We start from the raw sequence: 24,480 nt of genomic DNA, 5'->3' as shown, positions 1-24,480 counted from the left end.
TTAGAAGTCTGATGGTGGGTTTGTGTAATCGTGTGGTCCGCCAGTTCCCCATGCCAAGTCTCCACGACAGTGTCGAGGCATTGCAGCTTTTCTTTGTTTAGCAGACACTCTGATTTAGAGACTTACATTACTTAGCTTTATTTAGAACATTATCTATAAATTCAGCAGTTTACTTGATTTGGGTTAGGTACCTTGCCTAAAGGAACAGTAACACATGGTAAAAGGCTTGTATTTACTAACACAGTGTTCAACATCCCCATATTTATGAATAATCTATTATTTATACTGTAATACATTCATATCCTGACATTCCCCCAGGGAAATGTCATTTTATTCCAGTCTAATTATAATTGTTCTCATGACATTTTAACAATTGTCAACTTGATTTTTGTTTACTGTTTCCTGAATTTTCCAAGCAATCTATTTTAAAAGCCTTCTAGGTACAAACATTGTAAATTAACATAAGCTAGAAATAGTGTGGTACAATGCATCTGATTATAGTTTTAAACCAATCAGATCAATCAGCTGCCAATTTAGGCTTTCAGAAAGCGGACTCTGTAGCCAATCAACCAATTAAATGAATCACTGGTGCTGGAACGCACCAAACACCAGAAGACGCTGCGGCTCTCCAGGACTGGATTCTGCCACATTTTAAACAACTTACATGTCAACATGTGTCTGTTCCTATAAAAAACAAATGCTCAGTAAAAAAGAACCTAGTGAATGGACACAGTACACAGAACTGGATATTGGGCCTTATTCCCATTTGATCTCAAACTGCATATGAAAATGTTTTCAAGAACATTTAGGCATTCATCATTTTTTTTCTTATCTGCACTTGTTCATGGCTGTTTCCTTATGCAAATCACACGAACAGGATTGCGCATAAAGTGTACAAACTGCCAGCATTCATCATCTCATACACCTGGGATACACCGAAACAAAGGTCTGCACATGTGTCATGAATCGCATATTGTGCTTTCATAGGAACATTTTTAAGAACAAAAGTAAGAATAATTTAAGACAGGTTTTGTGAATGAGGCCCTTTGTGTGTGCCTTCACTACAGGCCTTCTCGTAAAACAGCCTGCTTATTCTAACATGTGACCACAGCTGACATGTTGCTGAGCCCGATTTTTTTTCAGTGCCAGGCCACAAGCTTGTAATGTAACAACACGTGGTACTGAGACTTAAATGTACACTTTGAATGTTATTATTTATGCAATTATAACTGTCATTAGGAAGGAAATCCAAATGCTAAATCTAATGGGAAGGGATGGTTAGGAAAGAAACTATCAACTGTATGGACACCTTCTTTCTGTGAACAATGAGACTAAGATTCATGTTCAGGGGCCTGCTGCGAGCTGGAAGAAATGACCTGGCACTGCTTTTGTACGGCCTCACAAGAGAGGTGTGGGAAAGCTCTGGTCTTTGGCCAGATAACCACACAGATCAAATACACGTCCTTTCCGAGGTGTCAGCGGACGATCACACGAGGGCGGGTGCCAGCGTTGGAACAGTTTATGCTGTAACACTGTCTAAACTCGAGGAAACAAAAGGATTTCGCACAAAAGCGGACCTGTCCTAAACCGAGAAATTTTTGTAATTAACTACATTTGTATGGACTTGAAGACAGTTGTTTTTTTGCTTATGAAACAATATAAATTACACTGAGATGAAGGTGCTGAGTCGTAAATTCTGCCTGGACATATAAACCCAGTGAAGCTGTTCGTGTGTGTGCATTTAGCTCACAGCTGGGAGTTCAGTGACCTGTACTGCGGTCAGCAGGGGAGTGAGGTCAGAGAAGAGTTTGCATAGAATTCCTCACAGGCCCCTCCACCCTGATTGGCTTACCATAACAATGTGTTTTACATAACAGAACAAGTGACTTCACAATAGCAAAACTGTTATAATTAATTTCAATAAATGTTATATTTGTTGCTAACCTTTTTTTCAATTGCTGGGTGTTCATGTCGAAAATTGCTCTGCTTCTTGTGTCTATTTTAAATCAATGTTGAACAAAATACATTTTTCCATTTCACATCATCAGTAACTGACGCAAGGTAACACTGTATGCCATGAAAATTATTGTTGAATATGCATCTGGCTTGAAACTCCTAGTGTTCCACAGTGTACCATTGATGAGCAAGGGCCTCATCCTTCAATATTATCCCAGGTGGATGGTGCTTCTGAAACTCTCTGGTTATTTGATATTATTTGTATGAAGGACACTGGGAGGCACAGGGCAGTAAGGAAAAATAAACCCGTCTGCGTTATACAACAGAGACAAAATGGCCAGCAGTGCCATATACACGTCTGGGTCACATACTGCAAAAACCCTTTTTTTTCCTCCACCTTAAATGGTTCCGCAAAAGAAAAAGAATTGGTGTCTCTACAACTCTATGAATATTGAAGTTGAAAAAAAGTATTAAAAAACAAAGAAATGGGATTGCCATGTCTTAGATTAATGATGACCAAAAGAATAAACATGTTATTAATAATAATAATAATAATAATAATAATAATAATACGCAGAATTGATTACATTATACATCCAAATTTACCCAGGTAAGCTTATGTTTATCTACGGTTCCATGTTAACTTTCTCAGTTAAGTGACTTTGGCCTTACACCCTTGCTGGAACATTTTTGGGATTTTCCTGCATTGCCACACATATTAAGAATGATCCAGGACACTGAGAGGCACAGCCATCTGTCCCGGGTGTAAAAGTGTGCTTTGGACAAGCTTTGCTGATTTAGCCCCATTTCACCTGTTCCAGGGACATGCAGTCGCCGCAGGCGTAGTAGAAAAAGCTTACCTTGTGAAAATCTAAGGAAAAAATTTTGTCCACGGTTGTATGTTGACCTTCATTCTCATAAACATTTTCTGCAATATTTGTGTAAAGAAATAGCTCATATAAATATCAGTAATGTGCAGAGAAGTTCACTGCTTTTCCGTCCGCCTCTGGGATCCCCAGCCACGGGATTTCTTCCCCCCCGCTGGCGCACGTGCGTTCAAGTTCTCTGCGCACGGAAATGAGCTAGATTGCGAAACAACTGAACTGACCTCGTTTTCACCACAGAATCTGATGACATTTGTCACATTTAGTTATGGTAGGGCGTGCATTGAGATCGCTATGATGTGGAGTTACAGGGAGAAAAAAAGAAGTAATTACAGAGCCTTTTTCCTGTGCAGTCACTCATTACACACACACACACACACACACACACACACATATATATATATATATATATAATAACCAGATAGCTCCACAATGTTTGGGACAAAGCCATATTTTCTCTCAGTTTCTCAATTTTATATTTGTAATCAAGCAATTCCCATGTGGTTAACGTGCACATTCTCAGCTTTAATTTACGTGTATTTTTTATACATTTAGGTTTCACCATGTAGAAATTACAGAACTATTTATATATAGCCTGGACATTACTGGGCACCATAAAGTTTAGGACATATTAATATTATGTAAATGAAAGTAGTCATGTTTAATACTTTGTCCTACATCCTTTGCATGCACTGACTACTTGAAATCTGTGACCCATAGACATCACCAGGTGCTGAGTATATTCTCTCATAATGCTCTGCCAGGCCTGTACTGCAGCCATCTTCAGCTCCTACTTGTTTCAGGGGCTAGTTGCCTTAGGTTTTCTCTTCTGCATATGATAAACAAGTTCAATTCAGATTCAGATCAGGTGAATGACTTGGCCAGTTAAGAATTTTCCTGTTTTTGGCTTTGAAAAAAATACTTTATTGCTTTAGTAGTACGTTTGGGATCAGTGTTATGCTACAGGATGAAGCACCTGCCAATGAGTTTATGAGTTTCTAATGAGCATTTGCTTGAACTTGCGCAGATGAGATACTTCTGTACGCATCGGAATTCATTCTGCTGCTGCTATCAGTACTTAAATCATGAATGAAGACTACAGTGCCAGAACCTGTAGCAGCCATACATGCCCAAACCATAAAACCCCTGTCACTGTGTTTCACAGGTGATGGGGCTGGGGGTGCTTTGGAACTTGAGCTGTTCCTTTCGGCCTGCACACTAAGCTCTTGCCATCACTCTGATAAATGTGAATCTTGGTCTCATCTGTCCACAAGACCTTTTTGAAGAACTCTGCATGCTCTTTTGGGTACAAACTGTACCCTGGAAATCCTGGTTTTGCAGGCAACTGGTGGTTGGCATCTCGCAGCGTAGCCTCTTTCATTTTGTTTGTGAAGTCTTCTGAAGACAGTAGCCTCCTGAAGACTGTTTCTGATCTGTCGGCCAGGTGTTTGGAGGTTTTTCTTCAATGTGGTGAGAATTCTTTAGTCTTCAACTGTGGATGTCTTCCTTAGCCTACTTGGCCCTTTGCAATTACTGAGCTCACAAGTGCTCTCTTCTTTATAATGTTCCAAACGGTTTGTCCTGTTTCACTGACTGTTAGTTTTTCTTATTTCTCAGCCTCTTAATGGCATCCCTGGCTTTCATTGGTAAAACTGGTTTTCATGTTGACAAACGGCAATAATAGACTCCAATGGCAATCAAAAGCCTAGGCTAGATACTGAATGTTCTGTTGTACCTGCAATTGAACACCATTGACTGATCAGAAAGACCTGTGAAGTTGTCCCAAACATCATGGTGGCTTGAAATGGGGGACTGTCATTTCTACATGGTGAAACAAAAATGTACAAAATTTTGATCTGAGAATGTGAACTGTAATCGCATGTGAATTGTTTGGTTACAAATCTAAAATTGTGGAGTACAGAGCCAAATCAATAGAAATATATCTTTGTCCAAAGCATTATGACCATCACTAAATATATGTATGCTGTATCTTATGTAAGTTTGACCTCACCTGATATCCACCCCCCAACCTCTGGGATGAGGAGATTTCAGCTTCACTCTCCAGCTAATCACATTGAGAAAGAAAACGAGTAAAGTCCACATGATCCTCTGGGCTGAAAGGGCAAGAAAGACAATATGCCTTTCACTGTGAACTCATTTTGGCAGGGGAGACAGGTCACATCTTTCATTTTGAGGAAACTGACACCCCTGGAATTACACCAGCAAGGGTAATGGAATGCTAGAACAGATGTAAAACAATTCTGTGTCAGTGCAATGTGTGTGTGTGTGTGTGTGTGTGTGTGTGTGTGTGTGTTTGTAGCCTTTCTTGAGCTGTCAACATCATACCCTCTCCTCATTCACATAACACGCAATAGCACTTACTTCACTCTCGATCTTTTTATAAATACAATTTAATGCTGTTGTTAATTTACTGAAAGTCAGGCAAAATGTAAATGTAAAGGGAGTTCCATTATTTTTTGAACAAAGACATTTATTTGGCTCAATACTTTGATTTGACATCAAACAATTCATATGTAGGACAAGAATAAAACCTAAATTATACCAACAAACAGAATAGCCAACAAGATTACACAATAAAAACAGTTGTAAAATTAGGACATTTAAAACAAAGCCGAGACAAATATTTGTCAGTAAAATTTGTAAAATTTACACAATCACTAATAAATCAGTAATAATATTTCTGTCCCACCCTGTTTCCACACTCGCCAATCGCCACTGGATAGCCCTGAGACATGACCTATTTTGTGGTTTTACCAATATTTTCTATGTAGTGATTTGGTAAACTGGATCCTAAAATGACAGTTCTGTAAGAGAGGTATCATACCAACAATCATTTCTGCAAACTTTGTCTCAGGCATTAGTGAGTGCTAGACTCCCTCTTGTGGAGAAAATTTGTCAGCGCACGCAACGCATTGAAAATGGTTCTCGTGCATCATTCATTTTTTGGCAATGCGCTGGCTGGGCAGAGGGCTTAAGAAATGCGCTGGCTGGGCAGAGGGCTTTCTATTTCGCCGTTTTGTTGAAATAGAAAATAAAATTAATCATACAACGAAGCACAGTAATGTTTTTCATATTTATCTGCAGAGGGTGAACTGCTGTTTCACCTGAAGTTAAAGGATAAGTAATTACATTTTTTTCGATATTGTCAATATCCTATGAAAACACCGAAACCTACAATGTAGGTTGAAAACATCGAAACCTACAAATATCCTAGCGACTAACGACAAGCGTTGTCAATCGTGTCAACGCCCGATATAGCTAATATACAGCTAATATTATGGAAATCTACTGCTGTCCAAAGAAACATAAAACAACTAATTGAGGCATACTGTTGCTTTGGTCAGCATAATTCAACATGGCTTTTGTACTTTTTACTGAAATAACTTAATGAAGTCACAGCGATTGCTTTCTCGATATGTGGAAAGTAGTTCGTTGCGGCATCAAATACTGAAAATAGTCCACATCAAAATGAACATTTTGCTCCGTTTTCAAGTGAATTTGGTAAAATAAATAATAACAATTTTATAAAATGTAAAAAATGAAAAACTAAACTGGCCATGTTTTTCCTGATAATAGGTTGCGTTTTCTGAAGTTGAAAATATGTCTTTGTGAGCTGTAATGATGTTAGAGCACGATTTTAATGAATGGCTTCCTGGATGAAAGCTAAATGAGGCAAGAGAATGTCAGACAGTAGCCTATTGAGAGCTGGACATAGACATTGTAGAGTCTCGGCTTTTCATAGGATATCGTATTGACAATACGTAAAAAATAAAATCACACCGGGTTTATCCTTTGAATGAAGGAGGAGGTGTTGCATTGAAGAGCTCTTGTTTTTTTATTGCTGAATTCAGAGCGGTCTCTCCGTGTGAGGGGACCACATAGGCTAAGAGGTCTCACTTCGAGCTCAAAGCATCAAGTATGTTTGAACCTCAGCCTGTCCTCTCTTTCCTCCAGTTCTAGCACAAATGCTATGACGGCAAGAGGCAGCATCACTTGACAAAAAAAACACAATTGCACTCCACTCCAGTACGTACGAGCACAGACTTGAGCCAGTCAAGAGAGAAATGCCAGTGATTCATTTTTAAAAGATCACATACAGATTTGCAATACTTTTCAGTCTTTTTCATTCAATGCTTTCATTTGAAAACCTGCTAAGCGTACAGCTCAGGTGTTCCTGTCTTCGACCTGACCGCTTAAGATGCAGGGTCCTTGCTGTCACAAAACACAGAACAATGCGGGCGCGCGCGCGCACACACACACTTTATATTACATTACATTATGTTCAGGCATATTAGGTAAGGTTTATTGTTACAGACGCACACCGCGTATCGGGATCCAGTATATTGGAATTTAGTCACTCGTTACCGCTGTTCCTTAGGGATGTGGGTGTATCAACTTCATTACAATTGCTGCGAAAATAGTTTCCATAGCGCATTATCGGAAAATTCGCATGAAAGCACGGGTCATTCAATTGTTGAATAGCGTGCCAGAGGATTTACAAATATTTCACGCGTGAACTAAACCATCCTACAAAACCACTTCACTCCATCACTTTTTTCAGCCCAAAGGTTTGCGGTTTCGGCTAGCAAAATTTGGCATATTTGCCAGGGCACACATTCATGTCATCAAGAGAAGGAAGGAAAAGTTCAAATAATTTGCACCGTGGTATTCTGTCTACAGCCAAGCAGAGTAGTCACACCAGTTGGTTTCTGACACTGTCCTCCCCGTTAAAAAAAGCGTTCTTCACAATTGTATATTTGGTAAATTAATCACTTCATTATGCAGGGCAGATAGGCTAATAAAGGAATTAAAATATCGGTATGTATGGGGACATTTAGGAGTAGCGACACTGCTGTATAAATAAGCTAAAACGATGAAAGCCAAAAGGAACCGAGAACGGTAGTCTGGAGGCTTGTATTGTTTGTCCCGTCAGGTGGTCACAGGTGCACATCATCAGCAATCACGTACGGCCAATCGGCTTCACCTACAGAATCCACACGCAGGCTCCAAAAAAAAAAACAAGGAAACGAATTTTAATACCTAGTTTTTCCGATTGACAACACACATTTTTCTTCGCAGGAGAAGCAAGTGTGAAAGCGTTCCATGCGTTCTTGTTATTTTGCGTGAAGCACGCCCTGCAAATTCTTACACTACGGCACTACCCCAAGACTTGCAGCCTAAGCCACACTGAGGTCAAAGTAGTGTTTCAGTTGGCTGACCATCGAGTTAAAGGCAGCTGTCAACTTCGTTGATGTGTTCCTCCCACCTCCTCATAGGCTGTTGCACCTCAGTCGTCTTGATAGGCGAGTCCACTAAGCTATAAGTAGACAATGACGAGGGAGATCTCAGTCGGACAGTGGACCCTAAATACTGACATACATCAAAAACAGTCTTTTAAAATGGACGACATCAAGACTAAAACAATCGAGGCAAATGGCGATAAAATTTCGGTCACGAATTCTACGTCAGGTTCAAAGCCTGTTTGTGGTGGATGTCTTAGGCTCTTACACAGCTGGGTACCCATCGACTACAAAGAAGAAATCGTGCAACTTTCAACATTAGCAGGACCTGTGGTAAGATTGCTGCTTCCACGCTCGGTGGTCTTTTTATGTAAGGGCCTATATTTAAATAACAGGTATCTCCTTTCGAAGCTTATCTGATATTTTTGGAATCTACTAAAGTAATCCAAAAAGTTTTTAAATTTTCAAGGCAGTGTGGCTTACAGTTTACAGGCATACATTGCTTAGCTTTTTTATTTTTTAATTCAAGATCACTGACGCAGTCTTTTCCGTTTTAATTTTATCCACATTGCCCAATTATAGGTTAATATCAGACTCAGGTTGTGTTAACGTAGGATTCTGCATTTTTCGCTGGACCGCAACAGCGCCAGCTGGCCCTACAAACGTGAATGTCTGCAGGGTTTCCCCCAGAAAAGTTGTTAGGCCCGGTGGCAAGTATCTTTTGACGGGGGGCGGCGGCCCGGCGCAGGCCGGCGGCCAAGTGTCTTTTTTGATGGGGGCCCGGCACGGGCCTGCGACAGACTGATTAGCATTAAGCATTAAGGTAGGGCCCTATAGTTTCTGTGTTAACAGAATCACAGACGGAATCGCGGAATTGAGAATTTCAAAAAAGCTATAACACAGATTCCATAGGGCCCTACATTAAGTCGGTGCTAAAAGCTGACTGAAGATTTTAAAATATAACTACGTAATGTGAATGTTGTTATAAATAAGTAATTTATTCAACACACATTTTAAAAAATCAACAACTATTTACAGCATAGCATAGTCTTACAAAGAATCTGACAACAGTGTACAGACTTGGAATGCTGTGTTTTCAACAACAAAATAAATTAAAATGAATAATATCTAAGTTTTTGCACTCCACAAAAAACTTGTATTCAAGTCCTGATTGGCTACTGAATCTTACAACAAGCCTTGGAATGCTGGGAACATTTAAATAGGGATGGGAATCACGAACCGGTTCCAAGTTGTCCTATTCATTGGAATCGTATGGCTCCGAGCGTATCGATACCGCTTATCGAAGCTGGCATGTTTTTACTACAGCTGCGCATTGCAAAACAATGACGTACCGCCTTGGGGGAGGCACGCACGCACGCAGGCGGCGCCTCTCTCAGGTGTTTGTTTTGGACGGCAGCTTTCACAACAAATTTGATCCGGGCTGCCAGCCTTGATACATTCTGTTGCGATAAACAGAAAAAATATCTATGTATCTGTGTTACTGACTGTTTGGCTAGCTAGCTAAGTTATCTAAATGAGCACGTTGTCGTGCACATCAATGTCACCAAGCTAACGTCATTAATAAAGAAGTGAAGTCGAAGTTAGCCTAATATAAGTGAAGTTAATATAAAAAGAATGTACTTACCGACGATGAAGTGATAACACAGTTTGTAACGAGGTTAGTTAGCCTACTAAAGAAATGGTGCCTTGCTAGGTACTGTTAGCTTGTGATATTTGGAAGCATAAAGTGTTGAACGTCACTATGCACAATGAGGGTAAAGAACAGACCTGCTGTTTTCCTATAGTGCGTTCACGTTTTAACCAACAGATGTCGCTGGTGAGCTTTCCAACCAAGCCGCCCCACTGTAACTGTAGTTTAAAAAACATCTTAAAAATGTAAAAAAAAAAAAAAAAAAAAATCCCCGATGCTTAGGCCCGGCGGGGGGTCAATTTAGGCGCGGCGGCCCGCCGGGCTTGCAATACACTGAAACCCTGGTCAGTGACTGAGTGAGTGAAGTTACACCATTAGCGAGTTATGAAATCACACCATTTCTCGGCCGGTCCACCATATACTAGGTTTTGGCCTGGTCTTGTTTACACCGATAAGGAGCGCAAAAACGGAGGGGGGAAAATACACTACTTTCTATGAACGTAGACATCTGTGTTTATTGATCATACTATTTACACAGTCGTTGTTCAATACCAATTTTATTTGGTAAACAAAGCTGTGGGTACCGTTCAGAGACTGTAAAAAAATATGGACAAAGCTATTGTGACGTCACCCATTGACTCTCCGTGGGTCCCTACAACACGTTTTGAAGCTCAATGGCGGGCGCGGCCATGTTGTCGATTTGGAGCCGAAACCATAGAGTTAAGCGGCTCTGTAATTTTACAATGTGATTGACAGTCCGGTGCGGAAAAGCCCATCAACCTGAACGAACGATTGCAGAACGAACCTGAGGCTAGCTGACTGTCTGCAGTTATGTTTTAAAATATATTATCAGATGTTTACGGAGTTTAATTTCCATCCGTGACTGTACTGTGTCATGTAATCACGTTATATGTATGACATTCAAAATACAATTATGTTCAGTTATCTTCAATTTATGTTTCTCAGCAAAACGAATATGCTTAGCTAGCATATCAGCTTGCCAGTGAGCTAGGTAGGCTATCCGTGGTTAGCTCACGCATTAGCAATATGAACCACAGGGGAAGAACATCGACTACACTGATGGTCAATCAATCAGATGTGTAGGCTACTGGTGATTTGACTAGGCTAATTTTCGTATAACTGTCTGGTAGACCTGCTGTTAACCGAGCAAGTTATCGTCGTAGGTTTTCGCCACAGTCAGTTAATGAGCCAGTAACTGCTGCTAGCTACTCCATCGCCGTTTGTGGTGTTCACTTGCTGGGTGACGCTAGCGGACCGATCGTTCGCAAATCACTTTCTACCGAATAAAAATGAACAATGTCAGCAGTGATTAACAAGTCTACCAAGTATTTTAATAACTGATCTGCAGGCGTGTAAATATGACAACGCACTTTGTACAGCAAGTTTTCCACCTGGTGCATGAAGACAAAAATAATGTAGCCTACATTGAATTTCTAATTATTAGGCTATTTTCCCCCCCTTGTAAATCATCAAAACCAATGGAGAAAAGGCAATATACGCAAGGAGCCCCCAGGACCGATTCTGAGAACCACTGTCTTAAATGCCTAGCTTGTCGGTTTCTTATGCTAAAAACATGTTCCTTTCTAAATGCCAAGATGGTTAATTTCGTTAAATTCTGTGTGTGTGATTTCATCGTGTGTTGTATGTTATTCAGACTCTTAATTCGCTTTGTGAAACTGAAAAAGTGTTTATTCCAAAATCGGGATTATAGTAGCTTTGTCACATGCGTGAAGCATGGCCCAGGTAGGCCTAGACATTTACGGAATGTATACGACTGACAAGCCGTCAAACACGTCTGACAGATTGAATGTTTGCCGGTTAAGTTTAGCTAGCTAGTCAAATGGCTTGGTAGCCGAAGTTGCGAACTGTTTTAGCATAGGCTACTAGACTACCAAATAGAGCAAACTGATTACGCTTTCTGCCAACTAATTATTTGGTTAAGTAGGCTAAAGGAAATCGTAAAAATGATTCGGCTACCGAAAAAAGTAAGAGGAGGATTACTTTATGGTCGTCTAGTGCAGCTGAAAATGGCACACGCCATAATGAAATCACCACGAAATGGGATGCCTGCATTTTCTGACTTCGCACAGGTGGACCATGGCCGGAGCCGCAATGTCAAGGCCAAGAAGCGCCACCGCCCACCCCAGGGACCATAGACTGTAGCCCCTACTGTAGCTCAAACGTTTGCATTAATCCGGAAGTGACGCAAGCTGTACCTCATTGGTCCAGAACAAATATTGGCACTGTGCCCAAATTACGCAATAAATCATGAAATCGACCCAAGGACAGTCAGTCATAAGACGAATAAAATACACATCATATGACTATTTGTTCTTGTGAGAAAAAATTATGGACTTTGTATTTTGATCGCATTTGTACCGTAGACTTACATGGAAACCGGATATGAAAACACCTATACTGGAGCCATCCGTAGTGGCGCTAGTGAACTACAACACCAGGAAATGAGCTTCAAAAACGAAGTCTGGTTTTGGCCGCTTGGTACCGTTATGTGAGTTTGGAGAGTTTGAGCACCCGGATGTATCACATAATCCGTGACGAGTAGCTCAGCAGACCTGGGTATAAAACGAACCCTTGCTTTTTTGAAAAGCCGTCGTGCACTGACCACTTGTTTACCTTTCTCTCCTGGTCCTTTTTGTCTTTTCTCTTCTACACTATCTAGTGTCTAATCTGTAGGTAATTGGAGCAGTAGGTACAATTTAGTCAGGAAAATTGCAAGAATTGTTGGGCCGAATGCCCTGTTCTGGTCATTGTTATGTAATGTTAAAAAAATGAAAAATAAGTACCGTTACAGTTGTGATAATGTCTGGCTACATATTAGCACCCAGCTGGGCCAGCCCGACTATTTCAGGCTAATGGCGATGGTTACTGCTTCAATGACGCTTTTTACTAGCCCTAGAATAACTGTGAATGACCTTCACAGGGTAGTCTATTCAATGACTAGTGCCCCCACTAGTAAATAGGAGAAAGTAACCCCTGACAAGCTCTGATGACATGACAATGCGTGCCACTCTGCTACTCTAGCCAGAGAGCCTGGCACTACATACATTTTAAAAATATTTATTTTGGGTATTTGTGACGGATTATAAACTCCTGGAAAGTTTGCTTGATAGACGTTACACCTTTACAGGGGCTCTGCCTCACTGCCAGCGTCAGCTGTCAGTGGATGCTTTTAATACTCTGCTTCCATGGCATCTCTGCCAGACAGGGCAGCTGTTGGGGCTTGTGTTACCTTGAAAAATGTTTCCTCCTCCTCCCCCTCTTTCTGTTTGGGGTACCCCCTGCCCCTCAGTTGGTCATCCTCATCTGCTTCTCTCCTCCTGATCTATTCCAATTTGTAATTGTTGACAATGTGTTCTTAAGAGAAAACTATATGCTTAAATCTTAAACTTTTACACATTTTCCTTTTATGCATGTCTTCAGCAATGTCCTTGTATGAATTTGTTTTTGTGTCAGTGGAGTGAATGAAAATTGGAAACCAGACAGTTTCATTTTCAAATTAGATTGGCATTGTGTAAGTTGCGAGATAATGTTAGTTAAAACCTTGTGATAAGTTGGGCAAGACAGAAGCTAGGGTGGGCGATGCCCAACCCCGCACTCCTCTGTCTCCCCCCCTGATTATACCCATCTTCACACATTTGTTTGAGTAAAAGCTTGTTTGTGTTTTTTGTCATATCTGCAGAGCTACCTTCCAAATATTCTATTCTCATTCTGTTTATTTTCATTGCAGCGCTGATTTTCTTTTGAATTACTGTGTAAATATGTAAGTGTGCCATTTAAAGTCATTGAATGTGCCATTTCACTGAAATGCTGTACAGTAAAAATTCATATCACAGCATGGATTCATATTTTATACCTAAAAAAACTGCATGCTGCACAGTCCTATGTAGGGACACATTATACCCACTGATCCCAAATAAAGTTAGGTTGCAGTGTAAAATGTTCTGAGAAATGTACAGTTGTTTGTTGCTGCATTGTAAATGCGCCAGCTTGAAGCCAAAATATTTATGTGCATTTTGAAAAATGCAAACCGCAATGACACATTAACATCGATCCATCTATCCATTCCCTAACCGCTTAGTCTAGATCAGGGTCACAGCGGCAAATGGGCAAGCAGAGCAGCCCAGACGTCCCTCTCCCCAGCGACTTCCGCTAACTCATCCTGGTAGATCCCAAGGCGATCCCAGGCCAGCCTTTGGACATAATCCCTCCAGTGTGTCTGAGGTCTGCCCCTGGGTCTCCTCCCCAGTGGCTGTGCCTGGAACACCCGCAGAGGGAGGCAGGCACCCAGGAGGCATCCTTATCAGATGCCCGGACCACCTCAACTGACTTCTTTCAATGCGAAGGAGCAGCAGCTCTACATTAACATCTGTCCTAAAATTAACATTTGTCTGAAAAAAAAATTTGCTATGTGACATGCAATATGCTGGCTCACATGTCAGAATGCAGTGATATTTATTTATTTATTGATTGCTACCTGAAATGCACAACTGATTTCCTGGTTCTTTTTGGCAAATGTGAATGGCCTTGTATTTCCAGATCATCGCACAGCTTATGATCTTTATGATCAGCTTCATCAGTACGGTTTTCTGTGGACATTTGGGGAAGATTGAACTGGCAGCAGTGTCTCTGGCAATAGCTGTAAGTGCTTGTTTCCCTGCAAACTGCTCACTGATTCAGTGATGAGATCTGTGTTCCATGTCATCTATGACTTGCTGAAATCACACAATAGAATACAAAGTGATATGACACAGCATTGTTGGGCTGAATGGCCTGTCATCATCATTGTTATGTTTGATACTTTTGTTCAAATATGTTTTCATGGTGTTAGGTCCCTTAGTTCCAGTGAAGGCACATGGTAATGCTACAAATTACAATCACATTCTAGACTGTTCTGTGTTTCTCCAACAATTTGGGGAAGGCCCTGTGTGGACGTGACTGTGTGCCGGTCACACAGTGATGTCCATGTAGATATATTTTTGTTGAGAACGTTGTAAAAGAACATGACTGGCCTGTACAGAGCCCTGACCTCAACCCCATCCAACACCTTTAGGATCAGTTAAAAAGCCAACTGCGAGCCAGGTGTAATCACCCCATCAGTGCCTAACCTCACTAATGCTTTTCTGGCTGAATGGAAGCAAATCCTGGCCTCAATGCTCCAACTTCTAGTAGGAAACATTCCCGTAAGAGTGGAGATTGTTATAGAAACAAGGGTGGACCAACTCCAAATTAATGCCCATAATGTTTGATGAGAGGTTGGATGTCGGGTGTACACACACTGATGCTCATTTAGTGTATTTAATGTCACTATATATGTTGATTTGCATGTTTTTTTTTTTTGGTTTTTTTTTTTGCGCAAGGCGATAAATATTACGGGGATTTCTATTGGATCTGGATTAGCGTCTGCTTGTGACACGCTGATATCTCAGGTATGGGCTGCTTTAGCCATTTCATTTCTTCAAGTGCAGTGGAACCACAATGGGTCAGAGGTCATTCCAATTTCAGAAAACAGATTCACATACTGCATGCAATATAGGCAGTTAATGATTGTGTGAGTATTTTTGAATCAGACTGATTTCTTGTGGCAGAGTCAGAGTCCCACTTTTCTGGTAGTCAGAACAATATAATTTGAGCATTTTCCTACATTTCACACACTAAACTAAGAAAAATAGCATGCGTGCCTGTGTGCGTCTATATGTACGGTATATATTTGATACTCTTGGTGCACATTCCCCTTGCCCTTTCCTTTCTGTAGACATTTGGGAGCAGTAACCTGAAGGGAGTTGGGGTCATTCTGCAGAGGGGGATTCTCATTCTGCTGTTGGCATGTTTTCCATGCTGGGCTGTCCTCATAAATACTGAGTGCATCCTTCTGGCTGTGAAGCAGAATCCAGAGGTGGCCAGGTAAAACCTAAATACTAAATTTCTTTCCTTCATAACAAATACATTAACAAAGCCCCCCCCCCCCCCCATTTACTGCACAAGTTTCTCATTTATACTTGCAGTTACTTCAATAAAAAATATATTTCTCATCAGGTTTTATAGCAGATTCTTGGGAGGATATAAAGGGAAAGCAAAATAAAATTAAATCGGCATTAACACACAGACTGCCCCTGTGAAACCGAGTGAGCCTTGTACACAAGCTTCTTTCTCATTAATCTGAATGATGGTGTCAGTCATGGATATTGACAGATCTGTTTGTTCCTCCTCCAGGCTCTCACAGCTGTATGTGGAGATATTTATGCCTGCACTTCCAGTGAGTTCAATCTCTCCATTACAGCTATGGTATCTTTTCAATTTTTTCCACACAATTATCCTTTTTAAAAATAATTCAATTGATGTTTCTGTAGGCTGCATTCATGTATCAGCTGCAGGCACGATATCTGCAGAATCAGGTGAGTAGGCCTACTTTAAGGGAGCCTTCCTGCTTGTGTTTGTATTGTTAATCAATCCAAAGTACCAAACGAGTAAAATTATACATCTTATAAACAGATGATTTGAAAGTTTAATTACACAGGCAGCTGAGGGAACACAAGCGTGTTTGGCAGACATTAAATGTTCAGTTTTATGCAGTTATCAAGCTACATTTGCATTATTATTTCATCCTGGGGAGGGGGGGAGACATTGGCCCCTATCTGATTGGTTCCTGAGGCACTGTTGGTGCAAGACATCTCCAGCCATTAGGGCATTGACCCTGCAGTCTCTGATAAGTACAAGCATCATGTGTGTGTCTTAAGGCCAAATGTCATGTTTGTTATACATAATGAAAGCAAATTCGCAGTATTCAGAGTCGATGATTGAAAAAGCTTTTTCTGTATTGATGACTCTTTGTCTTTCAGGGTATAATTTGGCCCCAGGTCATCTCAGGATTAGCAGGCAATGTTGTGAATGCAGTGGCCCACTACATATTTCTGTATGTGCTGGAGCTGGGAGTGGCGTAAGTGCTGTCTTGCTGCTGGTAGTTATTGTCATTTTTGTTCTGTTGCGAGGACTCCGCCTCTAAACCTGTGCCATTGGTCCGTTGTCTGCAGCGGATCAGCAGCTTCCAACACAATCTCCCAGTTCTCATTGGCTGTGTTCCTGTTTGTCTACATTCACTGGAAGGGCCTTCACAAGACCACCTGGGAAGGTGAGCTCATCGAGCACTCCTTTATCCAATGAAAATATATAGGCATACTGTTACGACCCAGTCTAGGGTCAGGTCGTGACAGGGTAAAGGGTAAGGAAATGGGAGTGTGGAAAGGGAAAACAAAGACAAAACTGCTGACTGACTAGTAACTCCAGTCATGTCTGCCTAACCAAAACTAAATAAGCCTCGGCTAGGTTTACCGGGCTCGATGTGGTGTGTAGCCTACCCACAACAGAGATCAGATCTCCGCCCAGGATCACCTTCAAAAATAATAAAGGAAAAATAAATAAATAAAATAAGTCAGGGTGGGCGAACAGGGTTGAGCACGAGAGGTACACTGGGGCAAACAAAACAAAAGGGCTAGGCAATAATCAAGAGTCGAATAGGACGAGGCAGTGGTCATACACAAAATCCAATAAACAAATCAAAAGGGGCTAAGCAAGAATCAGAAGTCAAACAGAAATACAGTCATACACAAAGTAAATTAATCAATCAATAATTCACAATCCACACACGAGTTCGCAGAGCTAGTCTACCTCCGATCAAAAAAAACAACGGTCTTTTAAATAAACAAACCGGAACGGGAAATTGCCAATCTGGGGCAAACCGGAAGTGAATCAAAGATAATCGAGCTGAGAGCAAAGATGCACAACTATAAACACAAAAGCTATACGATGGAGGTCGTAACACATACGTTAAAAATATATACTGCAGTATATTGAATAGAACATTTTTATGTATGCTGGCATGGCAAATTTATTTTCTAATGCATGACAATATGCTGTCATTTTTGCCTAATATATTTTATCGGTTATATTCCTATATAACTCATTGAGACAAAAGCTGTAATTGGTATATTTTGCAATATATTGATATTATTCAGGACATTTTTGCAATACAAATTATGATTATTATTATGTTTGCACTGTTTGAGTAACTGCTTTTAAGCAAAAAAAAAAAAAACTCTGGGCTGTTTCTTTATCACTGGCATGTGTAGTTAATTGCTGAACATATCTTCAAACCTGTCAAATCAAAAATGTCGAATGAAGAATGAAAATATCTTTGATCTGCGTGGACAAAAACATGTTTGTTGACAGTCTGCTGTATAATGCTGCTCTCAATACAGTGAGCATAAATCAGGATGACTGAAAATAATTTTGCATATTGCAATGCCTTACTCATTCAATTGGATTACAGTAAAACTCTCTCTATCTCTCGCTCTCTGTCTCTCACTCTATCTCTACCTCTATCTCTCTAGGCTGGTCTAATCAATGTCTGCAAGAATGGGACACCTTCATCCATCTGGCCATTCCTAGCATGTTTATGCTCTGTCTGGAATGGTGGACCTTCGAGATTGGAGGATTCCTGGCAGGTCAGAGGTCATTTTATTTTGTTGGTAATCAACAACTGAGGAAGCTATGCAGACTGGTCATACTAATTTATTGTAGTCTGAGATCTACACAACAGTGCCCACATCTGAATTTGCAATTTGAAAATAAATTTTTTCCCCTCTACATTTCAGGACTGATCAGTGAAGTAGAGCTGGGAGCCCAGGCTATAATATATCAGATAGGCACCATTGCATATATGGTAAATACACAGTACATCTCTAGTGTACAAGCCACTCTCTCTCAAAGCCAGCAATAACTGTCACTGTTAACAGGGCCCTGCTTAGTGTTTGGGTGATATGAGCATTCCAGTACCACTTACCTGAAAGTGTGGTTAAAAGACAACCAGATGCGTGACCATGCTCTGTGATGTCCGAACACATGTGCTGCCTGTTTTATGCATAACAATATTTGTTTTAACGTATTTGTATTATGTCTGAATTTGTATTTTGTATTTGTTTTTAATGCACCTGCCCAGGGACTACAGTTGAAAATTGGCCATGCTGGCTAAACTGTCACATTTACAGAAATGTTTATTAATGTGGAACTGTTAGCATTGCGAGCTGTTGTTTGCTCTTGGATGTTTCTAGGCGTGTTAGGAAAGCTAGGGTGACTGTTGCAAGTATGTACATTTGAATGTTATCTTTGCCATACAGTTCCCTCTAGGGTTTTCTGTAGCTGCCAATGTACGCGTGGGCAACGCTCTAGGTGCTGGGAAGACAGCTCAGGCCAAGCTGTCCAGTAAGGTCGCTGTACTCTGTGCTGGTAAGAATCGGTGAAAGTATCCTTCTGCTAAATACAACATAGGCACACACATCTTGAGAGGTTTTAATTATCCAGTTAAAGATACGCAGGTACATGTAGGCTAATTGTAGACTCTAAATTGCCCATAGGGATGAGTGTGTGAGTGAATGGTGAGTGTGCCCTGTGATAGATCTGTCCAGGGTGTATTCCTGCCTCTCGCCCAGTGCACGCTGGGATTGGCTCCAGCACCCCCACAACCCTGACCAGGAATAAGCGGGTATAGATATGGATGGATGGATGGATGGATGGATGGATGGATGTTATAATTGCATTCCATTGAGAGTTCAGTCTAATGTTGTTCAGACTTCTTTACTGAGTATATGTGAGAATGCTCTCTGCTCTGACCTGTTCTACAAATAGTTTTATTTTTGAAATTGCATGGTAACGTTTTCTGTTCAAATGATTAAACTGTAACCATAGTACCTTTTGTGTTTGTGATTAATTATCATTTTCGTCTCCATGCAGTTGTGGTCTCATTTTTTGTGGCTTTAATCGTGGGGAATCTGAAGGATGTAATCGGATATATTTTCACAAATGAGACGTGAGTATTGATTATATTATATGCAACTTTAATATTCAAAGCCATGCATGCCATAAATATTATAGCCACAATATTACACACAGGCAAACACATACAAATGGTTATTACTCCCATTTTCTCTGTAATAATGGTGCCGAAGGCTCTCAGTTTAGGAAAAGTAAGATTTGATGATATATTTATTTATTTCATAACTTGTTTTGACCTTTGTGTTATGAGAATAAGAATCACAGCATTTACACAGAAGCAAATAGTCATGACTGCATGGGGCATGAGTTTGCTGATTTTTGGTTTTCATTTTTGCAGCAATAGCTATTTCTGGCTGCACTGCAGGAAAAAAAAACACTGCAATCTTACATTGCATTGTGTGTCCACTTCTACATGCATGTGTCATGCATGTACTGCCATCCTACATTTTCTAAAAGAAAATTACATTAAAATGTATTTAATTGTATAAATAAGATTAGCACATCTTCACATTCTAGCATAAAGAAACTGCATACTGTGGACCGTTAATAACAAACGAACATGATTGCTTTATCTTTCATGACATGAAGAATTGTGATGTACTGTAGCTATAGGGGAACAAGACCAGGTCAAAACCTAGTGTATATGGTTTTGACGTATATGGCTGGACCTAACATGTGATCCAGCCAACCAATGGTGTAACTTCATCACTCACTCAGTCACAGACATTCGCGTTTGTAGGGCTGGTCCCGCTGTTGCATTCCATCCAAAAATAAGGCATCCTCATACTCTCATTCTCAAAACCACTCTCTGTCTCTCCATAGAGAGATATTGGTCAGGGTAAAGGATGTCATGTTGATATTTGCCTGCTTCCACCTCTTTGACTGCGTAGCGGTGAGTGATATTTCAAATAAATTATTCATCATTTCATTTTGCAGCTTAATGTCTTTCAATGGGCTAATTTAACAAAGCTTCTGATGACTTTTGGGGGAAAAAGTGGATGACGCAATAATTACTTTAATATCACCTGCCCTTTTCCCCGAAGAACAGCCTTTCCTGCCCTTTAAAGAATAGAAGAGTGATAAAGTCTTTCATATTATGTATTATGTGTAATTATCATCCTAACTTACTGTAATGTAGTAGTAATGTAGTTGACAGTTCTCAACTGGGATAATATGCACATTGATTGTTTTTTTCTTTTATGTCTAATAATTGTGTGTAGTAAGTAAATATATACAAATGTATAAGGAGAAATTCATAGTAGTGCAGACCTACAATTAAGTTTCTTAAAATATAGACATATGGAAACAAACCAGAAAAAGCACTCTATATGAAGTGTAGGTAACTTAATGTAATTATACTGTTGGATTACCTCTTAACTTTTGTCCTCTGAGTGAACTGCTCCCCCACCCCCGTCTCAGATTTCTTAGCCCGTCACAGGAGGGAGCTCAGTGTGTTATTATGCATAGGACATCCTGAAATTACTGATACGTGTTTGTGTTGGCTAGTAATCCATGAGGACTCAAAGTAACAAAAATATGAGAATGAAATAACATTTTATACTGTTACGTTTACACTGGACACACTGAGCAGGCCTATGTGTCTGACAAACTAGAACATTCCCTTCAAACAATTGTAAAGTTTCTGCCCTGTCCAACACATTGCTCAATACAAAATAATCGGATACACGGTTGCTGATACTGGTTACGCAATGTGTAGTCTTAACATTTTTCTTTGGTTAACTGTTTTTTTTTTAAATAAGAGATCACCGATCACCAGTTGCATCATTTTTATTTCTGCTTTCAAATATATTGATGTGAACTCAAACTCAATGGGCAGATGTCTAAAATGGAAAAAGTTCAAATGGCTGCTACCTGTCCCTACTGAACAAATAGACTCATGGGATATCTTGAGATTTGATAAATAAATTGTGATCGGTTTCACCTCCTGTATACTCTAAGCTAGGCTATATTGGACTGTTACGGTGATCTGATAGTGCTTTAGTTTTAGTTTTCCTTTCATTATTAAATTTGCATCATGTGGCCAGGTCTGCTCATTGATTGTTATAAGTCATTGCACTTCGCATTTAGGGTTATTGCAAGTCAAGATTATATGTTGGGGGGGGGGGTCGGTCACCGGGGCACCGTAACCTTTAGATTGATGGCACACCTATTTTCCACTCTTCCAGTCTTTGTTGTTTTAAGTAGTGTGATTCACAAAAAAGAGGTCTGCATTGTTATTTTTAATTTAACCTGGAGGTTAAATTAAATTCAACCAAGAACTTAGCTCTTATTCACATTAACACCCTGAATGGTGGAAATGGGTAGGTAATGCATGGGCTTGAATGGAAAATCTAATGTAGTGAATGGTTAGGTGTTCTGATGTTAGACAGTTTCCTTGTGGAGATTTGACCAGGACATCAGGGATTAACATCCCTACTATTCCAACATCAATTTAGTTTGTCCAGAAGGTCTCCCATCCATGTACTAACCGAATCCACAATTGGTTGACTTACAGTTTTACATTGGATGCATATAGGGAGGTATGGCTGCTTAGCTGCAGCTGTTTGACATAAAATTATATAGGTTGGGATGTCTGCTGGCTAAGCAGTTGCTGTGATATAATATCATTAATGTGGTGAGCATCAGTGCTGTTTTCCGTTTGCTCACCCCACTTTTGTCTCTTCAGGGTGTAACGGGAGGCGTTGTGAGGGGGGCCGGGAAGCAGGCCATTGGGGCCCTTTGTAACCTGGTGGGATACTACTTCATAGGCCTTCCCATTGGAGCATCCTTGATGTTTGCTGCAAATATGGGGATCATAGGTGAGGATGAAGAATGTGACCGCTGGTGTGTTTATATGCCCTGTGTTCTAGGGGGCTGAAAAAATCAATAATCCATTCTATATTAGGGGTGAGAAATTCCATTTCACTTCAATCAACTCAGGAGATTATTTGGAATTCAGTTGATGAATTGAAATATTCCCGTTCTATGGGGATGAACTGTAATGGAATTGATCCCACCCCTTTTTCTTACACACAGCCTGTCACTGCGTGTCTATCCTATGTTTGTGTAACCTCTGTAATCTTTTGTTATTTCCGTTTTCTTCCCCTGTGTATGTGGTCTGGTCATTGGCTGTCTTGTGGATGTTTTAGGCAAGTCTTATATGTTGAATGACACCAACCCTCCCCCCTTCTCCCAAACTCACCAGGGCTGTGGACGGGTTTCATGTTGTGTGTGATCATGCAGTGTGTGTTCTTCATCACATTCCTGGTGAAACTCAATTGGAAGAAGGCCACTGAAGAAGTGAGTTTCCCCCCATTCCTCTTTCTCTTCATACACTCCATCTCTCTTTCTCTTATTCATATCCCCCCTCCTTCTTCATCTGTGTTCACTCTTCATCAGTTCGCTCACTTCTCAAGGTTTCTATGGTTGAACCGAAAACAAAAACCAGCACTACCTGTGGCTCTCTTGGACAAAGATTGTACATTTTCGCTATAGTAGAAATTTGGTTGTTCTCCAATTGTCTGTGCATAGAATTTATCTTGCATCTGAATTGCACATAACAAAGGCATCTAATTAATCAAACAAGTTTGTGTACTGTATGTGTATACCTATTTCCAAAATGGAAGATCACTGCCTGTACCCAGTAATGTGGCCATACAGCTTCCACATTTACATGTTTAGTGATGAAGATGCACGCACTCAGGTGCACTGATAGGGCTCTGCTGCTATGTTGCTAGGCGCAGGTTCGTGCTGGGGTGCAGCCCTCTCCCTGTGCACAGGAGGGTGGAGAGCAGGGCCATCCACTGGATAAACTGGACTCCTCCCTGGGTAAGAGTCCGCACACCCATGAAGGGATTACCTGAGCCCTGTCACTCTAATCTCACTGTGGTAGTGCAAGTGAGTGTGTGTGTTTGTATTAATACATGTAAATCAATTGAGCATGGGTGATGATTTTTAAAAGTTGCAGTAGTAAATAATTAGGTGCATTGATATAATTATATTGGCAGTTACATAAGGATGATTAAGATTATTAGTATTCATAGTAGTAGTTTATATATATATATATATATATATATATATATATATATATATATATATATATATATATAGCATATGCACTGGAATTGCTGTTGTGCAACATTAAATGTAACATATAATCATACTGTGCAGCATCAGTTATTTTTCTTCTTCTAATAATAATATGTTAATGTGCTATCGTTATGTGTTCCAGCCCTAACTGTGGAGGCCCAGGAGACTGAGGGGCTCCCTGGGGAGAGCTGTAAGGACCTGGAGAAGCTGAGTGTGGGGCTGGGGGAGGGTGAGGGCGGGGCTCAGCAGGCTCGCGCCACAGTGGCCGTGGTGCTGTCTTTCAGGCAGCTGCTCCTGCGACGGACGCTGGCCACGTTCGGAATGCTGCTCCTCTTGGCAGCGGGAATCGTTTGCAGCATCCTGCTTCCCCGTCTCCTCAAGTAAGGAGTCGAAGCCGGGCCGGGCCGGGCCTTGTTCCTCCAAGACTTGCTTCAGAGAACGCGACTACGAAACTGACAGCTTGAAGGATCCAAAGGGTTAACTTATCAAAACAGTCTTGAATTCTGACAGAAGATCACTGGGTTGTCTTCATTCACAAAGTTGGGGATGGGAAAAGTCTGAAAGGTTGTGATCAAGTTGAACTTGCCATCTGCAGGCAACTCCGTGTCCTATTAACTTTTTAAAAAGTGTTTTTTAAATGCTGTTTTTATTGATTTTTTATTTATTTTTTTCCATTTGTTCTTACATTGAAGAATGCATTTGCCATTAATGACTGGCATGTAGAAATAATTCTGTGAGACTGTAATGGCTTATTAAAATGAAAGCCAGAAAA

The 24,480-nt window shown here is 40.5% G+C and overlaps 1 protein-coding gene across 2 annotated transcripts; it reads left to right on the top strand.

The window, feature by feature from the left end:
• Nucleotides 1–7,867: 7,867 nt before the first annotated feature.
• Nucleotides 7,868–24,480, top strand: LOC135263410 (multidrug and toxin extrusion protein 1-like). 2 transcript variants are annotated; one of them, XM_064351382.1, is made up of 17 exons: nt 7,875–8,434; nt 14,331–14,432; nt 15,152–15,220; nt 15,547–15,695; nt 16,005–16,047; nt 16,142–16,186; nt 16,631–16,728; nt 16,823–16,920; nt 18,179–18,292; nt 18,443–18,510; nt 18,965–19,073; nt 19,578–19,653; nt 20,442–20,511; nt 22,306–22,438; nt 22,825–22,919; nt 23,357–23,447; nt 23,851–24,480. In XM_064351382.1, the coding sequence occupies exons 1-17, from the start codon at nt 8,192–8,194 to the stop codon at nt 24,090–24,092; spliced, it is 1,845 nt and encodes a 614-aa protein (XP_064207452.1). In that variant the 5' UTR covers nt 7,875–8,191; the 3' UTR covers nt 24,093–24,480. The 2 variants fall into 2 exon arrangements, with proteins under 2 accessions (XP_064207453.1, XP_064207452.1); XM_064351383.1 differs by lacking the exon at nt 22,825–22,919 and having other exon boundaries at nt 7,868–8,434; nt 23,851–23,990.

The sequence above is a fragment of the Anguilla rostrata genome, chromosome 9 (assembly GCF_018555375.3).
Source record: "Anguilla rostrata isolate EN2019 chromosome 9, ASM1855537v3, whole genome shotgun sequence".
Classification (NCBI taxonomy): domain Eukaryota; kingdom Metazoa; phylum Chordata; class Actinopteri; order Anguilliformes; family Anguillidae; genus Anguilla; species Anguilla rostrata.
This window is presented reverse-complemented; position numbering and strand designations above follow the sequence as displayed.